The 20,179-nt window shown below is 59.3% G+C and overlaps 1 protein-coding gene and 1 long non-coding RNA gene across 9 annotated transcripts in view; one reads left to right on the forward strand and one right to left on the reverse strand.

The window, feature by feature from the left end:
• Positions 1 to 20,179, reverse strand: part of GRAMD4 (GRAM domain containing 4) — a 77,174-nt gene that overhangs the window by 49,815 nt on the left and 7,180 nt on the right. Inside the window, exon 1 of one of the 8 annotated variants that reach the window (XM_033865826.2) lies at positions 16,988 to 17,009. The exons of 6 other annotated variants lie outside the window; for them this stretch is intronic. Coding sequence is in view for 1 of the 2 variants with exons in the window: in XM_033865824.2 (XP_033721715.1) it covers positions 9,397 to 9,419 (23 nt within the window). In the remaining variant the exon portion in view is untranslated. Of the gene's footprint in view, positions 1 to 9,396; positions 9,769 to 16,987; positions 17,010 to 20,179 lie in introns of those variants that run through there. One more of the 8 variants, XM_033865824.2, reaches the window with a different exon arrangement.
• On the forward strand, positions 9,804 to 13,120 carry LOC141275796 (uncharacterized). The gene is made up of 2 exons (XR_012324113.1): positions 9,804 to 10,400; positions 10,998 to 13,120. It is a non-coding gene; the product is annotated as an uncharacterized lncRNA (long non-coding RNA).

Genomic DNA, 20,179 nt, shown 5'->3' on the forward strand with positions numbered 1-20,179 from the left:
TGAGAGGACCGAAGGGGTCAAAGACAGCCCTGGGAAGCAGGACCCAGACACCACGCTCAGGCAGGCCAGGGGGGCAGGGTAGGGGGAGTGCACAAAAGAACATGCTGGACCCGAGCCTCTATGTGGGGCCCCACGAGCCCAGGGCCAGCGGCAGGGAGGTCAGGCGGGCACACTGTCCTCGTGCCCTGCTCATTGCCATCCCGGCCCGGCCCCCTTGGGTCCCCATACAAGACGCCAGGTCTTCCTGGCCTTGGGGACACTGTCCAGACCATTCCCTGCCACCGGCTAACACCCCATTCTTCTACCTCTGGTCCAGCATCCCCTTCCCGTCCAGCCAGGCTGCTCCCACCCTCAGTGACGTCACCCCTGCTCGGGCCCCACGTCGCCATCACCTTGGCTGGAGGGCAGGGCACCGTCACCTGTCAGGTCGGTTCCAACTGTCCTACGTACTGTCGTGTTCAGAGACATCCCTGGGAGCAAGCGGGCTCTGCTGGGCTCCAGACGTGAGCTAAGTCACCTGATGGTCTCGAGACCCCGGCTGCCTCTGCTGCTGACCCTGCAGGTGTCACATGACCTCCACGCCCTGGTTTCCTTGGTCACACAGAGAGGTTAGCGGCAGTCCCGGCTCAGAGGGCAGCCAGAGGATGATGTGAAGCGTGCGGGGAAGGACTCAGGGACCGCCCGGTGAGCAGCAGTAACCATGGGAAAAACTCAGACGCCACTTCCCAAAAGCACTGAACAAATGTCACCACCCTGCATTACTCTCCATCTCCACGGAACCACCGGCACTTTACTTTCGGGGGGGCTGTGGAAGGGAGGGTAAGAGGCTCTGGGACATCCCAAGACCGCCCCCCGCCCCCGGTCATCACCAGCTTCCGAGGACTGCAGACAGTGGGCGACACAGAGAGCTCAGACTAGAGGCCCCGGGAAGCCAGAGGCCGCTTCAGAGAGGACGCAGCATCCTCCGCCAGCCCTCAGGCGCCAAGGCTCAGCTGCGCTCCCAGCTCTGCAAGACCTACGCCCTCTGACCCCCGCCCTGGACCAGCCCCAGAGGGTCAGGAGTGAGGTGTGCAGAGGCTGGTCATGCCCAGCCCTCCCTAAGCCTCAGCCCCCTGGCTGTAAGGCGGCAGTAAGCAAGAGCGGCACCTGACACAGACGTGGGCTGTGCCGACCTGAGGACCCACGCTTGGGCACTCGGGCTTCAGTCCAGGCTCACGAGAGCACAGACCCTGGACAAAAGCCCCAGGCGAGGGCCTGCGGCCCGTGCTGTGGCGGGAGCGGGAGCCCTCCACAGGGCAAGGACCATCCTCAGCACTGAGCCTGCAGGGCCCCAAATCTCAGGAAGAACAACAAGCCCTTCTCCCCACCCCAGGGGTCATGCGTCCTGGTCACAACACTGCGAGGGAAGAGCTGTTGTTAAACCAACTGACAGATGGAGAAACTGAGGCTCGGGGTCAGAGCCTCACCAGGAACACAAGCCAACCTCGCTGCGCTCCAGCCTGCGCCTGCCCAGGCGCCCACCCTCCCCAGCACATGCCTCTGTTCATGCATCCATCACGCTGCCTGAGAGCCCACAGGCCCCCCTGCCTAGAGACCGAGTGGGGAGCCGGGCAGACTGGCCGCACGGCCATTTATCTAAACAAAACAAAGCTAGCAAGAAAACCTAGGGATTAGGTTTGTATAAACCTGTGCTGTATAAACAAGCAACATAAACTAAACAGTAGGAAACGCACACCAGAACTCATTTCTGGTGGAAGCATTCTTTTTCTCAAGCTTCTCCATCACTCTTAGCATCCAGGACTGGGGAAGATCCAGCCAGTGAGACAGCTGGGAGGAAACACCTTCCGGACTCCCAGTATCCGTCATGACTTCCTGCCAGCGTCCTGGCCCAGCTCCTGAAAGCAGAGAGAGGCTCTGGCCCACAGCTGTCTGCAAACAGGCTCTTCTCCAAATGCACTGCAGCCCCAGACCGAACGCGCAGGCTCAGCGAACCCACTCTGCAAAGGGCCCCGGCGGTAAATGTCTTAGGTGTGGTGGCCACACAGCCTGTAACAAGTTCTCACTCTGCTGCAGCATGAAACAGGTGTGGCTCTGGGCCATTAAGAATAGTTACGAAAGCAGGGAGCAGTGGGCGGGCCACTTTTGATGTGGGCCATGGCTGGCTGTCCCCTCGTCTCGAGGCGATAAATGCCCAGCAGAACAGGGACTCTCAACTGGGTCCCAGTACTTACTGGCCCCCTAACAGGGAACTGGGCCCTCACCCAGCACTGGGGTCCCACTTCCAGTGACCTTGCCACTCTCATACTCGGGTGTGGGCCTCGTCATCATCAAATCTTCTTTAGGAAAGAAGAGCTAGGGAACCCGACACGTTGAGAGCCACTCTCTTCTGTCCCACCTGGGCCATGTACCGGGGCTTCCCCCGCCCCCTCCTGTATCTCACCCGAGGCAGAGGGGCCAGCCTCCAGCTCTGACTAGCCCACCACCGGAGGCCACCATCCACACTCAGGTCTCAGGCAGGGCCCCTTGCTCTGCGGTGTGACAAGCAGCACAGTGAAAAAGACCTCAGGAAACGAGGAGCTGGCCCTCCCCACCCCTCCCGCCTGGAGCCCTCCGACCCACACTTCAGTACCAAGCACTGCCCCTCCCCCCGAGGGCTCCCCAACTGCCCCACACCTCCCCCTTTCCCCAGATCACTCTGCTCAAGGGCAGGGATCCCAGCCAGTCCCCACCCCGGCGTCCGGGCCCAGCACGCGGCGTGGCAGAGGACCCCAGTGGGTGAGGGAGGCACATTTTAAAGAACATCCTGGTCCCTCTGCGTGAACCCAGCGCCAAGGTAAACGCACGGGGCCTTAAACAGCGCCCGGGAAAAAGGGCCTCGGGGCACCTCCAAACCACTGGCCTGCGGCAACTTCTTCCTTTTTGGAAACTTGGCCCAGCTGAGGACGAGGGGGCTGGACTACTCGCCCTGGGACATTTACGGGCCCACGGGGGGGCGGGGGTGGCTGTCAAGCACATCCGCCACAACAGGCTTTCTGTGTTTAAAACACCACCCAGCGCAGAGACGGTGGAACCCACATTTCCTGCTGAGCTGGCCAAGAAAGGAACACAGCCCCAGGCAGGGCCTGACAGCCGAGGTGCCCGGCTGGCGCACCTTCTGCCTCTGCTACAAAACTCACATCCAGTGACAAAGGAGAAACATTTAAAAATAAATAAATAGACAGGTAGATAGACAAACCCTCCAAGTCCTTTCCGCACGTGCTGCCCAGGTAACCGCCCACCGCGGTCGGCAGTTCAGTCTCACACAGATCTCCCGGCTGGGCTGACGCAAGGTGGCAGGTGGGCTGTGCTGGCACGAGACAAGCTGGGTCTAAGCGCTCCAGAGGCACGTCACGTAGGGGGCGGGGGTCTGCCCTGGCGCGGCTCCCCATCCAGCGGGAATGAGGAACAGAGAGTGGTAAGCGGGCAGTGAAAGTCTCACGGGCTGGAGCAGAGGCATCCAGGAGTAACAGTAAGGACAGATCTGCTTGGGCGTTTAATGAGCACCTACCGTGCACCAGCTGCAGTCGGTACCAGGACGCAGAGGAGGCTGCTCGCGGGAGGCGATGGCTAGTCCTCGGGCTGACAGCACCAAGGAGGCCACCGTGGGCTGCAGAGGAAGGCACCCTGGACGGAGGGCCTATGCCATAACAAGCCAGAAGGAAACGCTGGGGACGGGCGGGGGCAGACAAGGTGCTCGGGTTCATCTGGGGTCATGGCATGGGACAGCAGGGGAGAGAGGGCGGCCTGACTGGGCCGGCAGGTGTGGACCCATGCAGGGCGCGGATGCACCAGTGGGAGGGGCGACGGCAGGGATCGCCCAGGATGACCCACCTCACTCTTTACTAACAGCCACGCTTTGTGGAAAACAAGCACGTGCTGGATGCTACCAGGCCTCACCTCACTTAATCCTCCCACACCAGCCTCCGGGACCCCGACCCCTCCACGCCTTGTCTCTGGGCCTGGCACGTGCTAAGAACTTAATAACATGAGCTGCCGCTATTATGGGGCCTCCCCGGCCTCCCCTTCTTAATGAGAAGAGGAAAGTGAGGTTCAGAGAGGGACGCCACAGCTACTGGAGGTGGAAGATGGAGTCCAGGGTCTCGTCCCTCCCGCCCGCCCACCGGGTCCTGCTCAGGGACCTGCTCGCGGGACCAGGGAGCCAGGCTCTCGGAGGTCGCGCCTGGTCAGCAGCAGAGCTGGGGTTCACCGTATCCTCCGCAAACGCTCCGGCCTGATTTTCAGCATGCACGACCGGAAGCATAAACCACAGCCGTGGCGACTACAGAGGACAACACAGCAGTTCCTCAGCAAATTGAAAACAGGACTACCACGTGATCCAGCAATTCCACGTCTGGGTATTCCAAAAGAACTGAAAGCAGGGACTCAAACAGATACCGGTACACCCACGTTCACAGCAGCACAACAGCCACAACAAGGAAGTAACCCAAGTGTCCACCAACCAGTGAATGGATAAACAAAGTGTGGTCTCTACAGAAGGGGGACATCATTCAGCCTTCCAAAGGAAGGAAGCGGTGACACGTGCTACCACCCTGAGGACATTAAGCTCAGTGATATAAGCAGGTCACAAAAAGACAAACACTATATGATCCACTTATGTGAGGCACCCAGGAGTCAAATCCACAGGGACAGAAAGAAGGATGGTGGGGGCCAGGGGCTGGGGGACGGGGCTGGGGAGGGAGTTTCAGATTGGGAAGATGAGGCAGTTCTGAAGGTGGGTGTACATTAACTGCACTAAGTACAAGGTGAATGTACTTAAAGCCACTGAACGGTACATTTCAGAAACGGTGTAAACCTTATGTATGTCTCACCAAATATTTATTGGTATATAGTGTTATTTACACATATCATGTCATGTGTATTTTCCATATTTACGTATAAAGAGAGAGGAAAGGTGGGGAGAATGTCACACAAAACCCTAAAATAATCTATAAACAATGTGATTCCCCTTAAAAGAATAACAAGGGCTTCCCTGCTGGCGCGGTGGTTGAGAGTCCGCCTGCCGATGCAGGGGATGCGGGTTCGTGCCCTGGTCCGGGAGGATCCCGCATGCCGCGGAGCGGCTGGGCCCGTGAGCCATGGCCGCTGAGCCTGCGCGTCCGGAGCCTGTGCTCCGCGACGGGAGGGGCTGCAGCGGTGAGGGGCCCCGCGTACCGCAAAAAAGAATAACAAAAAGGTTTTAGAGGAAGCAAGACAAGCTCAGTCTACAGCTTATAAGGAAAAACCAGCCAAGTAGCCGGGACAATTCTGAAAAGCAAGAGTGATGAGGGGAGACTGGCCCTGCCACGTAATAAAACACGACGCAGCTACGGTCGAAGGTAAAAGTGCGATGACAGCACGTGAATACACGGCAGAGCCGTGGAACGAACGAGAATGTACAGAAACAGACCCAGACCTAACTGGGATCAAAGGGGCCTCCTCAGAGGGGACACACATCATTCAACAAATGATGCTGGGACATCCCGAGCTTTGTGGGCAAAGACAATGCTGGAACCATACCTCACACCCCGCCCCCCGAAATAAATTCAAAATGGACCAAAGCCTTGAGTGTAAAATAAGGAAAGCAGGGAAGGAGCCAGGGGGGCCACGGTGGGGGGACTCAGAACTTGGGGGTCAGGCAGGGCCTTTCCAAAGCAAGACATGACACATGATAAAGGAGACGACAGATTACGCAAAAACACATTTCCGCAAGGCGAAAGCCTCCATAAACAGTCAAAGATAAATGGTAACCCTGGAAAACGTATTTGCAGCACATATTACAAAGGATTAATTTGTCTAATGTTGAAAACAGCCCAGGAGAAAAACGGGCAAGAGATACAGACGGTCCATAGCAAAGGAAAACAAACAGTTCTTAAATACATGAGACGGCAATCAACCTTCACTTACAAAGAGAAAAACACACATCAAAATTACATCAGGAAACCATCTTCCTAACAGACTGGCAGAGACGCAGCATGCGGCTGTCAGGACAGGCAAACGGGGTCCGCTTCCCACGCCCCCCCCCCCCAACTTAGGAGTGGAGCAGAGGGCAATTTTGCAAAATCCAGTGAAACCACACTTCCGTTTCCAGGAATGTCTCCTACTCACACTTGCAAAACGACACGTGGGCGAGGTCGTTTCATTCCAGTGTGTACGCCTGCTACCTGCCAGGAGCGTGGTGCCGCCCCTGTGTCCTGGGGAGAAGGGGTGGGTAGACTCAGGCAGGACGGGGACCCAGCGCAGGCTGCAACCCCTTCTGAACAAACTCCTGAATGCATGGACTAGGCCACATAAATGAAGTTCAAAATTAAAATTTTAAGGTAAAAGAAATAAGGAGGGTTCAAATAAAACAGAAAAAAAAAAAAAAAAAACTTTAAAAAGAGCCCTCACTCTCCACTGCAGGGACATCTCTCCTGGATCTCAGAGTGTGGTCCAGGAGCCCTGGGGGTCCCCAAGACCCTCTCAGGGGGCCCAGGAGGTCAGACCTACTTAACAGCAATCCTCAGACATCGTCTGCTTTCCGTACTTGCCCCCTTCGAGGCCCCACCGGCTATGGGGGTGATGGCGGGGGCCCAGAGAACCCAGCTGTCTTTGATTAACCAGACCCCGCCAAGGCCTGCAAAACCACCAGGTGCCCCCTTCACCACTAGTTTCCCCTTTTGGGGGAAAATAGTGATTTTTTTAAAAAACAAAAATACGTTATTTATGTTAACGTGTAATGGGTTTACAGTTGGCAGTTTTCGATAAATAAATATTTGTAAATTTCTTAGTTTTAATTTCTCACACAGGAAAGAGCAACGGCTACCTACCACGTAAACAGGCTTTCTGATGACTTCGCTCACTCACGATCAAAGGGGCTGCGAGACCAGACTCTGAGAAGCCCTGGCCTGTTCCAGTGCTTCGGGGCAGAGATGCGGGGATGGGCTCGGACACCGTGCCCTGAGGGCGCCCCCATCAGCCCCCTGCTCCCCATGACCCCAGCCCTGGCCTTGTTCAGCTGCAGTGGGGCCCCGGCAGGGGGCTGTGTCCACGGGCACAACCCCAGACCCTGGGTGAGGGGAGAGGCAGAGAGCTGGCCACGGGCGTGCGGCAGGCTGGACAGCAGGCCCGGCCTGGCTCCTATACCCAGCCACGGTCCCCAGTGTGCCGCGCAGAGCAGCCCAGGGCTCTCACCCGCACCACGCCCCGGCCTGGCCTCCTCAGTGGAGGTGGAGGGCCGTGGACTGGAGGCCCAGCACCAGGAGAGGGCACGGCCGATGGGAGTGTGAGGGCCCGAGCCATCCTGCCCTTGGGGGAGAGCCTCACAGTGACCTGACATCCTGCCGCTAGGAGAACAGGAGACTGCCAGCACTCAGGTGACACCTGTGGGAAGGGTTACAAGCCGGTGGCAGCGTTCTCGAGATCACAGGCACTGCCGGCCTGGAGAAATCAAGGCGTAAAATAGTCCATTTCCAAAACAGATGCTCTGGAAAGAATAATTTTGTGGCCAAAGGGCTCCTCTCTCCGCAGGATCCTGTGACAAATCGTTCTGCAAACAGCAAGCCGTGCTGGTGCCTTAAAGGTAAGATGAGATTTGCAATCATCTACTTTATTGGCTATTCCCTGGGGAGAAAGCACCGCTGGTAGCAAGATGCACCTGGGATTCTCCTCAGTCAGTCTCCAGAGGAGTCCCCACGTGGGGAGAGCCTTCGGACAGCCACTCTTCCACAAAGGTAATTAAAGCAAAGCGCGCACTTGCTTCGGGGAACAATCGTGGCAGAATCCATCAGCCTGTGTGGCTATGATGCTTTAGGTGGCTGATCTGTGGAAACGTTTTCATCCCCATCTTCCAGAGAACTGAGCGAACACGTTAAGTGCAGGTTACAGCATCAGGTGACATAAACTCTTAAAAAAATGAGTAACCTCAAGCACAGCCATGAGAATAACGGCTCCACAATCCGAGAAGCCGATGGCCGCTGCGTCCTGCATAATTAATGACGCAGCGACCAACGCACACAGGCGCGGGAACATCCCCACTGGACCCCACACCTCAGCCAGCTCCATCCCCACACTGTCCATCACAGTCCCCGGGACCCTCTTCCTGTCCAACACACCCACCACCCCCGGGGGCTGCAGAGCACTGGGCCACCAGTGACCCCCACCCCCCAGCTCACAGCAGACCCTCCCCACCAGCCTTCAGGTGAGAGCGGTCTCACCTTCCCGGGACACATCTCCCTGGGCTCAGGCCTCTGGCCCATTCACTCCTCTCCTTTCAGTCCAGGCCTGGAATAGCATAGCCCCCACAGCTGATAAGGACATGGGGCCCACACAAAGCCTGCTCAGTCCTCACCTCCTATGCTGGCTGGGGAGGGGGGAGGGGGGAGGGGGGAGGGGGAGGGGAGGGGAGGGGGAGGGGGAGAGGGGGAGGGGAGGGGAGGGGAGGGGGAGGGGGAGAGGGGGAGGGGAGGGGGAGAGGGGGAGGGGGAGGGGAGAAGGGGGAGGGGAGAAGGGAGAGGAGGAAGGGGAGAGGGGAGAGGGGGAGGGGAGGGAGAGGGGAGGGGAGGGGAGGGGAGGGGGAGCTCCTGTTTCTGACATCAGGTATTCCTGCCCCTCAGAGGAGCACAGCACTGTGCTGCTCCCCCCCCACATTGGACCACAGGGTCTCCCCAGCCACCCCTTCCCACCCCCTCCCACCTTACAGTTGAGGGTGTGGCCTTCTGGACAGGCTCCTCCCCCCAGGCTGTCCCCCTGCAGCTCAGCTAACCAGAACCCCACAACCTGGCCCCACCCAGAGCAGCCTGAATCCAGCCTCAGCAAAGCACAGCAAATCAGACCCAAACCAGCATTTCATCTTAAGAAAGGGGGGCGGGGGGGGGAGGGCTTCCCTGGTGGTGCAGTGGTTAAGAATCCACCTGCCAACGCAGGGGACACAGGTTCAAGCCCTGGTCTGGGAAGATCCCACATGTCGTGAGGCAGCTAAGCCTATGAGCCACAACTACTGAGCCTGCGCTCTACAGCCCGCGAGCCATAACTACTGAGCTCACATGCCACAACTACTGAGCCCATGCACCTAGAGCCTGTGCACCACAAGAGAAGCCACCGCAATGAGAAGCCCGCGCACTGCAAAGAAGAGTAGCCCCCGCTCACTGCAACTAGGGAAAGCCCGCGCACAGCAACAAAGACCCAATGCAGCCCAAAATAAATAAATTAAATAAATAATTTTTTAAAAAAAAAGGATAGGGGAGGGACACTTAACAGGGTCTCCTGTCAGGATGCACTGCAAACAAGGTTCTCTTCCTTGTCTGATGAGAATCGTCAGGCAACAAAAACCAATGGGCAAGATACAGACCCCCCACGCCCATGTCCCTAGTCCCCACTTACCAGAGCAGAAGAGAACCAAGCATCTCGCTAGAACTTTCATCCAAGTCTGACCATAAAAACAGTCACTGCCAAACCCTTAATGAACTAAAAACCATAACTCATGAGAACGTACCACGTTCCACTGCACCAGAAAAACAAGCTGTGAAAGCTGATAAAATGGATAAAAACCTACATTTCATATAAACTTGCCCTGAGAACCATAACCCGCAAATAAAGCTGGACTTGTCTTCGTCCTCATTAAAACCCTGCCAGGAACCACCTGAAACCCCGAGAGCTCACTCAGTGGGCTTCCTCCAGACGGAAGCCAGGGCCCAGCTCAGCGCACCACCCCACTCCCACACGCGGCGGAGGCTCCAGAGCACCTCTCTTTGGGAAAACCCAACATCCCACGGAAACAAACCCTCACAGAGCTCTGCCTGCGCAGGTCTCCTGCCAGGATCAGCACACCAAGAGCATCAAAGGAACCCTCTCCGTCTGCGCGCCTGCTGGAGCCCGTCCTGGTCCACAGCCAAGGGGCCCCAGGGTCTGGCCCTGGATTCCCAGGGGAGGGCAGGACCCTTCGAAAGCAGGCGTGCAGACCTGGCGTAACCAGATAAACAGGTTGGCAACACTGAGAAGGGTGGTTTCCAGTCCCACCCCAGGGAGGTAGCTGAGCCCATCCTGCAGCATCAGGAGGCCTCAGTGACAGTGGAAAGGGCCCGGAGATGACAAAGCAATGCCGCCCATGGGGCCCAACCTCCCAACTCCAAAAGGGAACAAAATCCCATCAACTGGCTCAGCGGAGAAGTGAGGGAGAACCCGGAAGCCCCGGCCAAGCACCCCCCCACGGCCCCGAAGGCCCGGCTGCACCCCCAACGGAGAGGGGGGAGGCTCCCTCAGTTACCACACACGTGCTGCGGCAGGTGGCCCACGACCCTGCAGGCAAGGCCGCCCCGACGTCCGTCACCCCATCGCACTCACTCCTGTGCAAGCGGCAGCTCTGGCCTCATCACCCGATGTAACAGGTAAGACTCCGAGCCCGTGTCTCTTCCTGGGGAGCTGGGCCGGGCACCCGGGGGCCTCCTGGCCAGGCCAGGGAGAAGTAGCAGAGGGGAAACTGCAGCTACCCGGCCCCCGACCTCCCCTCGGAGCACTGGACCTGCGCACACAGGATCCCCACCAACTCCACAAAGGGCCTTTCCCTCGAGTCCATCCACCTGGGACTTCGGCTGGGCACAAAGGGCGCGGGAGTGGCCGAGGCCTTCCCGGCTGGGAGGTCCCAGGCTATCCCCTCCTCCCCTCCCCCGCCACGAGCTGGAAAACGGGGCAGAGGATTTAATGGCTGCTGGCTGTGGGCAAGTGGCCAATCACCCCTCACCCCCGTCGGGCAGGGCGGCGCCTGCCTGGGCAGTGCGGGCTGGGGGTTCTCTCTGCACAGGGGCAGGGGACCCCCCATGGCACAGGGGACAGTCAGCCAGAAGAGCTGCTCCCCTGGCGACTGCCTGGGTGGCTCGGGCTGGGGGGTGGACACAGGGAGGGGGCGGGGGGCGGAGGCGGGAAGAGGGGCCTCCATGGCCGTGCCAGCGGCTGAGCCTCCTGACGGGAGCTGGTTTTCCTCTCAGGTTCCCCACTCTGGGACCCCGGCGCCTCCACCAGACCCGGATCGCCCTGGGCATCACCTCCCTTCCCAGAAAGGCAGGCAGCACCGACCCGCCCCGCCGCAAGATGAGCATCAGTGGTGGGAAACCCTTCACTAAAGGCAGAACCACAGCCCGGGACACCGGAGTCAGAAGAGACACACATCCCCCCCAAAGCAACCACATGAAAGCCCTGTCCCAGTGGCCGGTCCCCCAGATCACCACTCACGCTGTCCTGGAACCCTCTTTGCCTCGTCCTGCACCTTCCCTGACACTTGCAAACGTGCCCTCTGCACCTGCCGCCTCAGTCCCCAGGTGCCGGCAACACACCTGCGTAGGCATCTCTGGGCTGAAGGGCACATCCCTCTGCGCTTGCTTTGTGGGCCCCACCGGGCGGGGGCGAGGACGCGCTTCCCTGGAAGCTTTGCCTCTTGACGGCCCCTCAGGCCCCCGTGACACCCCAACGAGGCCAGGTGTGCAGGGCCCACAACCTTCCCCTCCTCTCCCAGGACCAGGGCAGCCCCAGCCTCTACCACCAGCCCTGACCTCCTCCCCAGGCCATTTCTACACCTGAAACCTCTGGAAACACCTGCCCTCCCTGGGCTGATCCCCAGAGGTTCCTCACCACCCCCAGGGAGGCTCTACCTCCAAGAGGCTGGGAGCCTCCCCACTCACACACCCCCGCCACTCTCTTCTGGCTGCTTCTGGCCTCTCCCCTACACCCCACACATGCCTGAACACACCTGGCCCCTCGTGTGCTTCCATACCTGCTCTGGCCTTCAATGCTCTTTAATATCATCATCCCACCTGCTCTGCCCAGACCATGTCCACCAGTCCTTCAAGATTCAATCAGAAGGAGAGGGCAGGGAGCAGGACCCTCCAGGGACCAGTCAGACCCCAGGGATGAAGCAGCAGTACTGAGACAGCGGGCTGTCGGCCCGAGGAAGGCACATGAGGAAACGAGGGAGCTGGAGCTGGTGATCATGGGCACGGAGGCTAGGGGCGCACAGCTGAGATCTTGGGCTCAGTGATGGGGGTGATAGGCAAGGCCCCAGCTTGTGCTTCGGAGGTGAACTCGAGGGTGCCTGTTACATTAAAAATAACTAAACAGGACTTCCCTGGTGGCACAGTGGTTAAGAATCCACCTGCCAACGCAGGGGACACGGGTTTGAACCCTGGTCCGGGAAGATCCCACATGCCGCAGAGCAACTAAGCCCATGCGCCACAACTACTGAGCCTGCACTCTAGAGCCTGCGAGCCACAACTACCGAGCCCGCGTGTCCCAACTACTGAAGCCCACGTGCCTAGAGCCTGTGCTCCACAAGAGAAGCCACCGCGATGAGAAGCCCGCGCACCGCAACAAAGAGTAGCCCCCGCTCGCCACAACTAGAGAAAGCCCGTGCGCAGCAACAAAGACCCAACGCAGCCAAAAATAAATAAATAATTTTTTTTTAAAAAAATAAGTAACTAAACAGAAAAGAGGCTCCTGCAGGACCAGTGAAGGCTGCACACCATGACCCAAGGACTATGGCTTCTCCAATTCGTTGCACCTGAGGTCCAAAAATATGAAAAAAACAAGATTCAGCCCGTAAGTCTCCCCTTAAAAGTCTGCTCCAAGCCCATATATGCTGCTCCGGAAACTCGGCCACGTAGGGCGGCGCCAGCCCCACATCTGCCTCCCCGCCCAGGGATGTTCCTCTAAGGGGCACTGCTGGCGTCTAGCAACCTGCCCTCCGCATGCGGCGGCCCAGCAGCTAAGAAGCCCCAAGAACATCTGCTAAATGGACAAGGGCCACAGATCCCCCCTCTGCATCCGTCTGAAGGCCTTGCGTGAAGAGCGCACACAACCGGGCACACCTGGGGTGAAGCTTCTGGCTGAACCCGAGGTTGAGGGGAGAGAGCTGGCAGGTGGAAACCCAGCCACGGCTCCCCCGCCTCAAGTCAGAACTCATGGGGACGCTTCAAACATCTGTTCCAAAAGACTGACCTTCTGCTCTTGGTGAAGGGAAAGGGTCTGCAAATCAGTCAACAAGGTTTCCAGGTTTCTTCGGCAGAAACAGTATTTTCAAGCATTTGAGAACAGTGAAGGTAAAATCAATTCCTTTATGTTTTTTTGTCCCAATGATTTCTTTTTTAAAAACCTACATGGAGAGAGTTCTAATTTAGGTTATGTTGGTGCACAAAAATAATCCCAGAGTAGGGTTTATATCTTCTAATTATACAGAATTTAGGACAAAATATTCATGCAAGTGATTCTGAAACACTTGATAAATAGGTCATAATAGGCCCTCTTTATTGCCAAGAGGTTTTTTTTTTTTTTTTTTTGCGGTACGCGGGCCTCTCACTGTTGTGGCCTCTCCCGTTGCGGGGCACAGGCTCCGGACGCGCAGGCTCAGCGGCCATGGCTCACGGGCCCAGCCACTCCGCGGCACGTGGGATCGTCCCGGACCAGGGCACGAACCCGCGTCCCCCGCATCAGCAGGCAGGCTCTCAACCACTGCACCACCGGGGAAGCCCTTATTGCCAAGAGTTTTAAACTTAGCCCAGCAGGGCCAGCCTCTATATGCAGAACCAGCAACAGGCAACAGGCAGGAGGCCGGCAGCACCCTCCGTGGTGCCGGCCACATCCTGGGAGAGCAGGTTTATAAAAGCCAGTGGAGGACTGGTCCCCATAAACATAAGCGGTGGAATGCAAAGACTCTCAGGATGGAAAGCTGCTTTGAACTCGAGTCTCCTGCTGGTGTAGGACGATGCAGCTCCTCCCTGGTCCGATCCGATCCAAGCGAAGAGCGAAAACACTCAGGAGAGAAACAGAACCCAGCCCGCCCCCCGCTGGGAGTGACCCACTTAGCGTGAGGCTGGGGCTCTGCATCCTCACTACCACGCGGTGCAAACACTCGCTTCACTATTTTTAATCACACAATTAAGCGGTCAGCTATCAAAGATACACACCTGCGAAACTTAAAAGGAGATGGACGGTCAACTCAAGTCGGGGGGGGCGGGGGAGAAATGGCGCTGGGCCTCAGGGGACGGGCATCAGCGGGCTTCCCTCAAACACGCTCCGATGCCTTAGGCCAAGCGCTGGGCACCACGGGAACGAGTGAGACGGTCCCTGTCGGCCTTACGGAGCCCACGGTTACACTGTCCGGTCGATGCCAACGGGCCCTCCCCATCCCTCCATGGCCATGGCTAACTGTCGGCTGCAGGGGCGGGTGGGGGGAGGGAACTCGGGACTTGTGGGGGACCTAACCAGGGACGTCAGCCTGGGCCCTGCTTAGCTTTGGAAAACGTGTAGTCAAACCACAGTCCATTTGCTGATGCAGCAGCAGTTAAGTCCTGAATCGGAGAACGCACGAGGAAGAGGGATTTCATGGCCACGTTGGCCCTGGATGAGGGAGGACATGCCAGGGAAGCAGTCACCTGCCCAGGCCCGTCAGCTCCAGGCACCCGGCTCCCGTTCCAGGCCCCTGCCTTCTCCAGACGCTTTTCTAAACTGGAAGCCTCGCGGGACTTCCCCAGTGACCCAATGGTTAAGACTCCGAGCTTCCACTGCAGGGGGCATGGGTTCGATCCCTGGTCGGGGAACTAAGATCCCAAGTGCCACGCGCAGTGCAGCCAAAAAGTAAAAAAATATAAATAAAAAAATAAACCGGAAGCCTCACCATCATCCTCGGCTGTCCTCACACAGACTCTGCGGGTGCGCCCTTCCAACCTCTCCCGCCCCTGCCCCCAGGATCCAGGCCTCTCCCCCGCAGCTGGCCCACGCTTGTTTCTCCCTCCCCTCCCCCATCAAGCTGCCTAAGCCAGGCCAGTCCTGAGCAACAGCTGACGCCCACCGACCGGCATCCCACCGACCGGCATCCGCATCGGCAACCCCGGGCCTGGGTCACATACACAGTGACAATGATGTCCCAGCCCCCCAGGGTCACCTCCCCTGGGGGTTAAGGAGTCCCCCACCCCCCAGCGGCCTTCTCAGCTCTCCGGAGGTGCCTGCAGCTCCTGGAGAGACACACAAGGCAGACAGAAAGGCATGGGACAGGCCTCCCAAGACAGGGTGGGGGATGGTCCCTGTGCCCCGAGAGTTGCGCGAGCCAGTCCCCTGCTCAGTCCCGCCTGCCTTGGGAAGGAACCAAGGGCCCAAGGCCTTGCAGGCCACCAAGGGCGGTGGAGACACCTCAAGGCCCTGCTGACTGCCAGTGGCTCAGCTACCCAGGCCACAGTAGGTGGGTGACAGTGACCTTTGGAATCACCCAGCCTCACTGGCCCAGGCCTGCCCTCAAGGGGCTCAGGGTCTAGTGCGGGAGACCCATCCCCACACATTACATGCCAGGCGGCGGGGCCGGGTAAGGGGCTCAGGGGGTCTGGCATGTGCAACCGTAGAACCCGGGTGTTGAGAACAGCCTCCCTGAGGGGTGCGGGAGGTGGTGAGGCCCTCGGGCACACACATGGAGGGGGTGGGCCACCCAGAGCCCTGAGGAGTGGGCCTGGCACAAAGGTTAAGGGGCCACGTGAGGCCCACAGGCACGTATCAGGGACGACAGCTTTGACCTCTGAAAACACTTAAATAAACCCGACGAGAGGGCAGGTGGGCCATGGACAAGGGTGTGGGCCCTGCAAGCAGCGAGCTGCCAGCCACTTACTTACTGGGTCCCCCCACCCCCCGACTCCCACTTGCTCACCTGCAAAGTGGGGACAAGGTGGCCCTTTCCGGGGTGGCAGCCACCCACGTACATCCCCTGGCTCCCAGAAGTGTCTAGATACCAGCAACTGGGCTCATCCTCTCCCAGGGGCATCCTCAGACAGCCCTCCCATGTCCCCCAACCAGCCCAGGCCCACCACACTGTCCTCATGGGCCACGTGAGGCAGGGTCCCCGACATCCAGGGCTTACCTCCCTTCCCCATCCCGGGCGCATCTCAAGATGGCCAATTCTCCGAACGCAGAGGCGGCCACATCGGGTGGGAGGCCGTTCCAAAGCTTAGACAGTGGCTGGCGAGAGGCCAGGTCTCCTTTTCCTGCTTCCAGCCCGCCCGCCCGCACACAGCAGCACAAACCCCAGCCTGCAGAGAACCTGTCCAGCCGGCCTCTCACCAAGGCAGACAGAGCGGGACCTCAACCTCCCTTCCTGGCGCTGCCAGCACGCCTTCCCCCAGGTGCCCTGCTAGGTCATGAGGATTCCCAGCCCTGCTCCCTCCCCCACTCCCTCCTTCCGCCCTCCCCACCTGCCCGCAGATGAGGGTCGCAGGGGCTTGTGTCCCGGGGGCCCGCCCACCCTGGGAGTCACAATCCTAGATGTCCAGCTTAGAATGTGACAGCCCACCGCCTTGCCCCAGGCCCTCCCAGGAGGGACACAGGCTGCCAGGGCGGGAGCAGCGGGGACAGGCTGGCTCCCCCAGCCCTGCCTCCCCTCCTGTCTGTGGGCCAGCGGCTCCGCCGCCCTCCCGCCCTCGTGCCCAGGGCTCTCTGCCTGCTGACTCATATTTCACTTCCTCTCCCCCAAATGTGCTCGGCAGCAGAGAAGTCACACCTCTGCAGCCTCCACCGCGGGGCAGGCTGGGCGCTAAGGAGGATGACCGCCAGTGACCCTCACTCCTTTAAATTCTATTCCAGGTCCAGCTTCCTTGGGTCCCCGTTGCCACCCCTCCCCTCCAGACCTGCCCGCCCCCCCCCACCGCCCTCCACTCTTAGGGGCTGACGTATCCACACATCCCCCGGCTTTCTTAAGCAGTGGCTGTGGAACAAAACACCGCTTTTCCTCCTAATCCAGGATGGGCTCAGCACGCTTGCGACGGGCTCGCCCAACAGGACAGGGCCGGGCAGGGCCTGGGGGCACGCCACCGCTGACCACCCTCCGCAGGCAGCATCGGCCACAGGTCCTCAGGGAGGCCTCCTGTCCAGCCCACCTGTCTCGTTCCTGACCTTCCTCTCTGGATGGACTAGGGAAAGGGCTGCGGACACCAGTCCCTGGACATCTGACCTGGACGCTGAAGCCAGCAAAGGACCCCAAGGACGTGCCCGGGGGGTCTGGGAGGAGCGCACAGCAAGGCTCAGCCTGCAGAGACAAGGGGCAGCGTCACTTGGGGCAGCTCCGCCTCTGGAACACGGCACCTGCGAGATGATTCACACACCTCGCTGGCTTCTCAGCAGTGGCTGGAAGATGAGACACGACCGTCAGCGTGTGGACTGTGCGGCCACCCCGTGGGCGGGGTGTTATGATCCGGTTCTTCTAAGAGGGAGATTCTGGTGATACTGAGGGTTTGTGTGTTTTCTCAACGACTCAAGTTGCTTCGGAGTTTTAGACGCCAAACTCCCGCCGGAGGCCACCACTGACACGCATCTTCCTGGCTCTGCCCCGTCTGAAGCCGTCTAGGCCGCAGCACTCCCCACTCCCTGCCCCCCGGGCCATCACTGGTCAGACGGGGCTCAGCCCAGCAGTGCAGCACGGCCACCCGCACCATAGAGACCCTGCCCCGGATGGCGATCCCCGTCACCCCGAAGCTCTGCAACCAGAGACGGGGAAGCTCATCTCCAGGCAAGCATCTCCCAGCAGCTGTCTGCGGCCGTCACGGGGACCCAGCAGACCCTCAAATATCAACCCAGAAAGCAGGAGGGACGGCTGTGGCACAGCAAGGACCTGGGGTGGGGGGCACCCAGTGGGGGGGGGGGTCAGGGCGCGCAAGGAGACCCGGCCGGCAGGTGGCCTCCAACAGGGCAGGTGAGCCTCACTCCCAGGAAGGCCCACCCACCCCCACCCCCGCTTCCTTGGGGCTCCCCTCACAGGACCAGGGGAGACGGGGCACCACCTCAGTGAGGCCCCAGCCCCACAGCAGGGAGACGAGGGCTTTCAGGATGCCCGGCCGAAAGCCTGAGCTGGGGCAGGACAGCCAGCCACGTGTCCCATGGCTCCCCCAGCGCGGCCCAGAGCCCAGTCCTGCCCCAGCAGAGGTGGGCCACAAGCCAGCTGGGCCTCCAGGAGTCCTGGACAGGAGATGACCTTCGATAAACTGAGCCCACGCCAGCCCCAGCCGGTCCCAGGGAGGGCAGCATGGTGACCCACACGTGTAGACAGTACCGTGTGAACAAAACCTCCCCACGAGTGTAGACGGCACAGTGTACACGGCACCTCCTCACAGGCACAGAGGCGGTGCGGTCAGCATGGCAGCTCCCGCCGCTGCTCCATCACCTGTGGGCCACTCAAAGCGACAGCCATCGTGGGTGCCACCCTCAGAAACTCGGAACCTGGCCCACGACACACGGCACACAGGAACCCAGGCGCTGGACCAGCCGCTGAGGCCCAGCCGGTGTCCCGTCCGCTGACCCTCCCCCCCATCTTATCTCAAAAGGGCAGGAGCACGAAGGGACAACCACGGTTCCAGGCGTCTTCCAAGCCCGCCCAGGTGGCCACCGCTTTCCTCTGAAGCACAAACCCCGCAAAGCCCTGCCCGTGCCTGCTCTCAGGTCTCCTCGGCCCTGGGTCCAGGGTGCCCGCCCCTGCCCACCAACTCGGCCCTAAAACGGTGGGCACCTTGCTGCCTCTCCCTGTCCCACCTGCTCTGAAGCCTCCAGCTGAAGCCCTCCCCCCGCCAGACCCCACACACATGCGGACAGAAACGGGAGCCGGCATGGGGCCCCGAGTGAACCAGAGCAGAACTCGCCCAGTTCTCTCCTTTCCAGAAAGGAGCCCGGCCTCCGGCCTCCAGCCCTGCTCCAAAGAACCATGGTCGGAGCTGCCCCTCCCCGCTGCAGTGCGAGTTCCGAGGAGGTCAGGGAACTCACGGGCCAGGATCTGAGTCAAAGGTGCGTCTGAGCTCCAAAGGGTCCCGCCAGCAGCCCTCCTCCTCTTGCCGCCGAGGCTGGGCCTCCAGGGTGTGTTCAAAGCCAGCCCCGCTTTCAAATTTCAAAGGGATGCCATGTCTGTGCCCATCCCCACAGGCCTGGGGTGACCAGGCACAGCGAGGAGTCCCCCAGTTCTCTTCTTCTCTCCTTGCAGGTCACAGACCTTCTCAGGGAGGCAGCGGCCCCCCCAGCCCCTGCAGGGCCCGTGCAGAGAACACCTATCAGCGCCCGTCCCAACAGCACAGCATGAACCCAGGGGAGTAAGAAGGAGCCACACAGGCACACAGCACTCTGGCCCATGAAGCCACTTCCCAGGGGGCGGGGGTAACAGTCTGATCCTACTCTGCAGCTACACTGGAACTGAACGATCAAGTAAACGATGGCAAATGGGGGAAGCCCAGTCTCCCACTGCTGGAATGGAAACCGATCAGCGAGGGGCGCAGTACGGACTATAGGTTATACAGTCACCCTGTATATAGTTATATACAGGTTATATACACACGGTAAGGACCATAGGTTATATCACTAGGATGAACTCACATCTCACTTGATATATTAATGTATTAACACAGACGGTTACACACAGAAGTACTTACAGACGTGTGCACATCCACAGTGTGCATTTCTGCTCTGCCGGCAGAGCGGGCCCAGAGCAATGAGACCCCAGCAGCCACGAGCACACCCAGCGCCCAGATCTTGGTTTCTAAAACCATACTCCAGTAAAAGGAACCAGGCTCCTGGGAGAACTGGCTGATTCTAGGGCTGGGAGCACCCACAGTGCCAGGAAGTGAGGATGCGTCCACATCACCCCACGTGACAGGGGCACGTCAACTGAACTCAGGAACCCCCTGAACGAGCTCCCAGCGGCCAAGGCTGGAACAGTCTGACCAACGGAATAAGGAAAGTGGAACTGCACCGTAACTCAAGGTGTAAAATAAGGAGGCGTGAATCCATACTGACGTAAAAAATGATTGAATAAACTGAGAAATGGGGGAGACGAGGCAAGTCTCCCATTCAGAAGATTCCAAACTGTTTATAGGCACTCCACCTTCAAAACCCTTACGTGTGGGCTGCACATCCTGACCTCCTTCCAAGGAGGACAGCACGGACAGACGGAAAAGAGTAAGTTTACATCAGCCAGATGACCTAGGCCGACATCACAGGGATCAGTGCCCTAAGGGGATGGGATGAGGGCTCTTCACCTCTGTGACCTTCCTCCCAAAATCCACGACCCCAGTCTAACCCGGAGAGAAACATCCGAATTCCAGCAGGGCGTTTCCAACTGTCCAAACTCCAGTGGAGAGCGATCTACAATGTCCCTAATACTCCTTAA

This window comes from Tursiops truncatus, chromosome 11 (assembly GCF_011762595.2).
Source record: "Tursiops truncatus isolate mTurTru1 chromosome 11, mTurTru1.mat.Y, whole genome shotgun sequence".
Taxonomy (NCBI): domain Eukaryota; kingdom Metazoa; phylum Chordata; class Mammalia; order Artiodactyla; family Delphinidae; genus Tursiops; species Tursiops truncatus.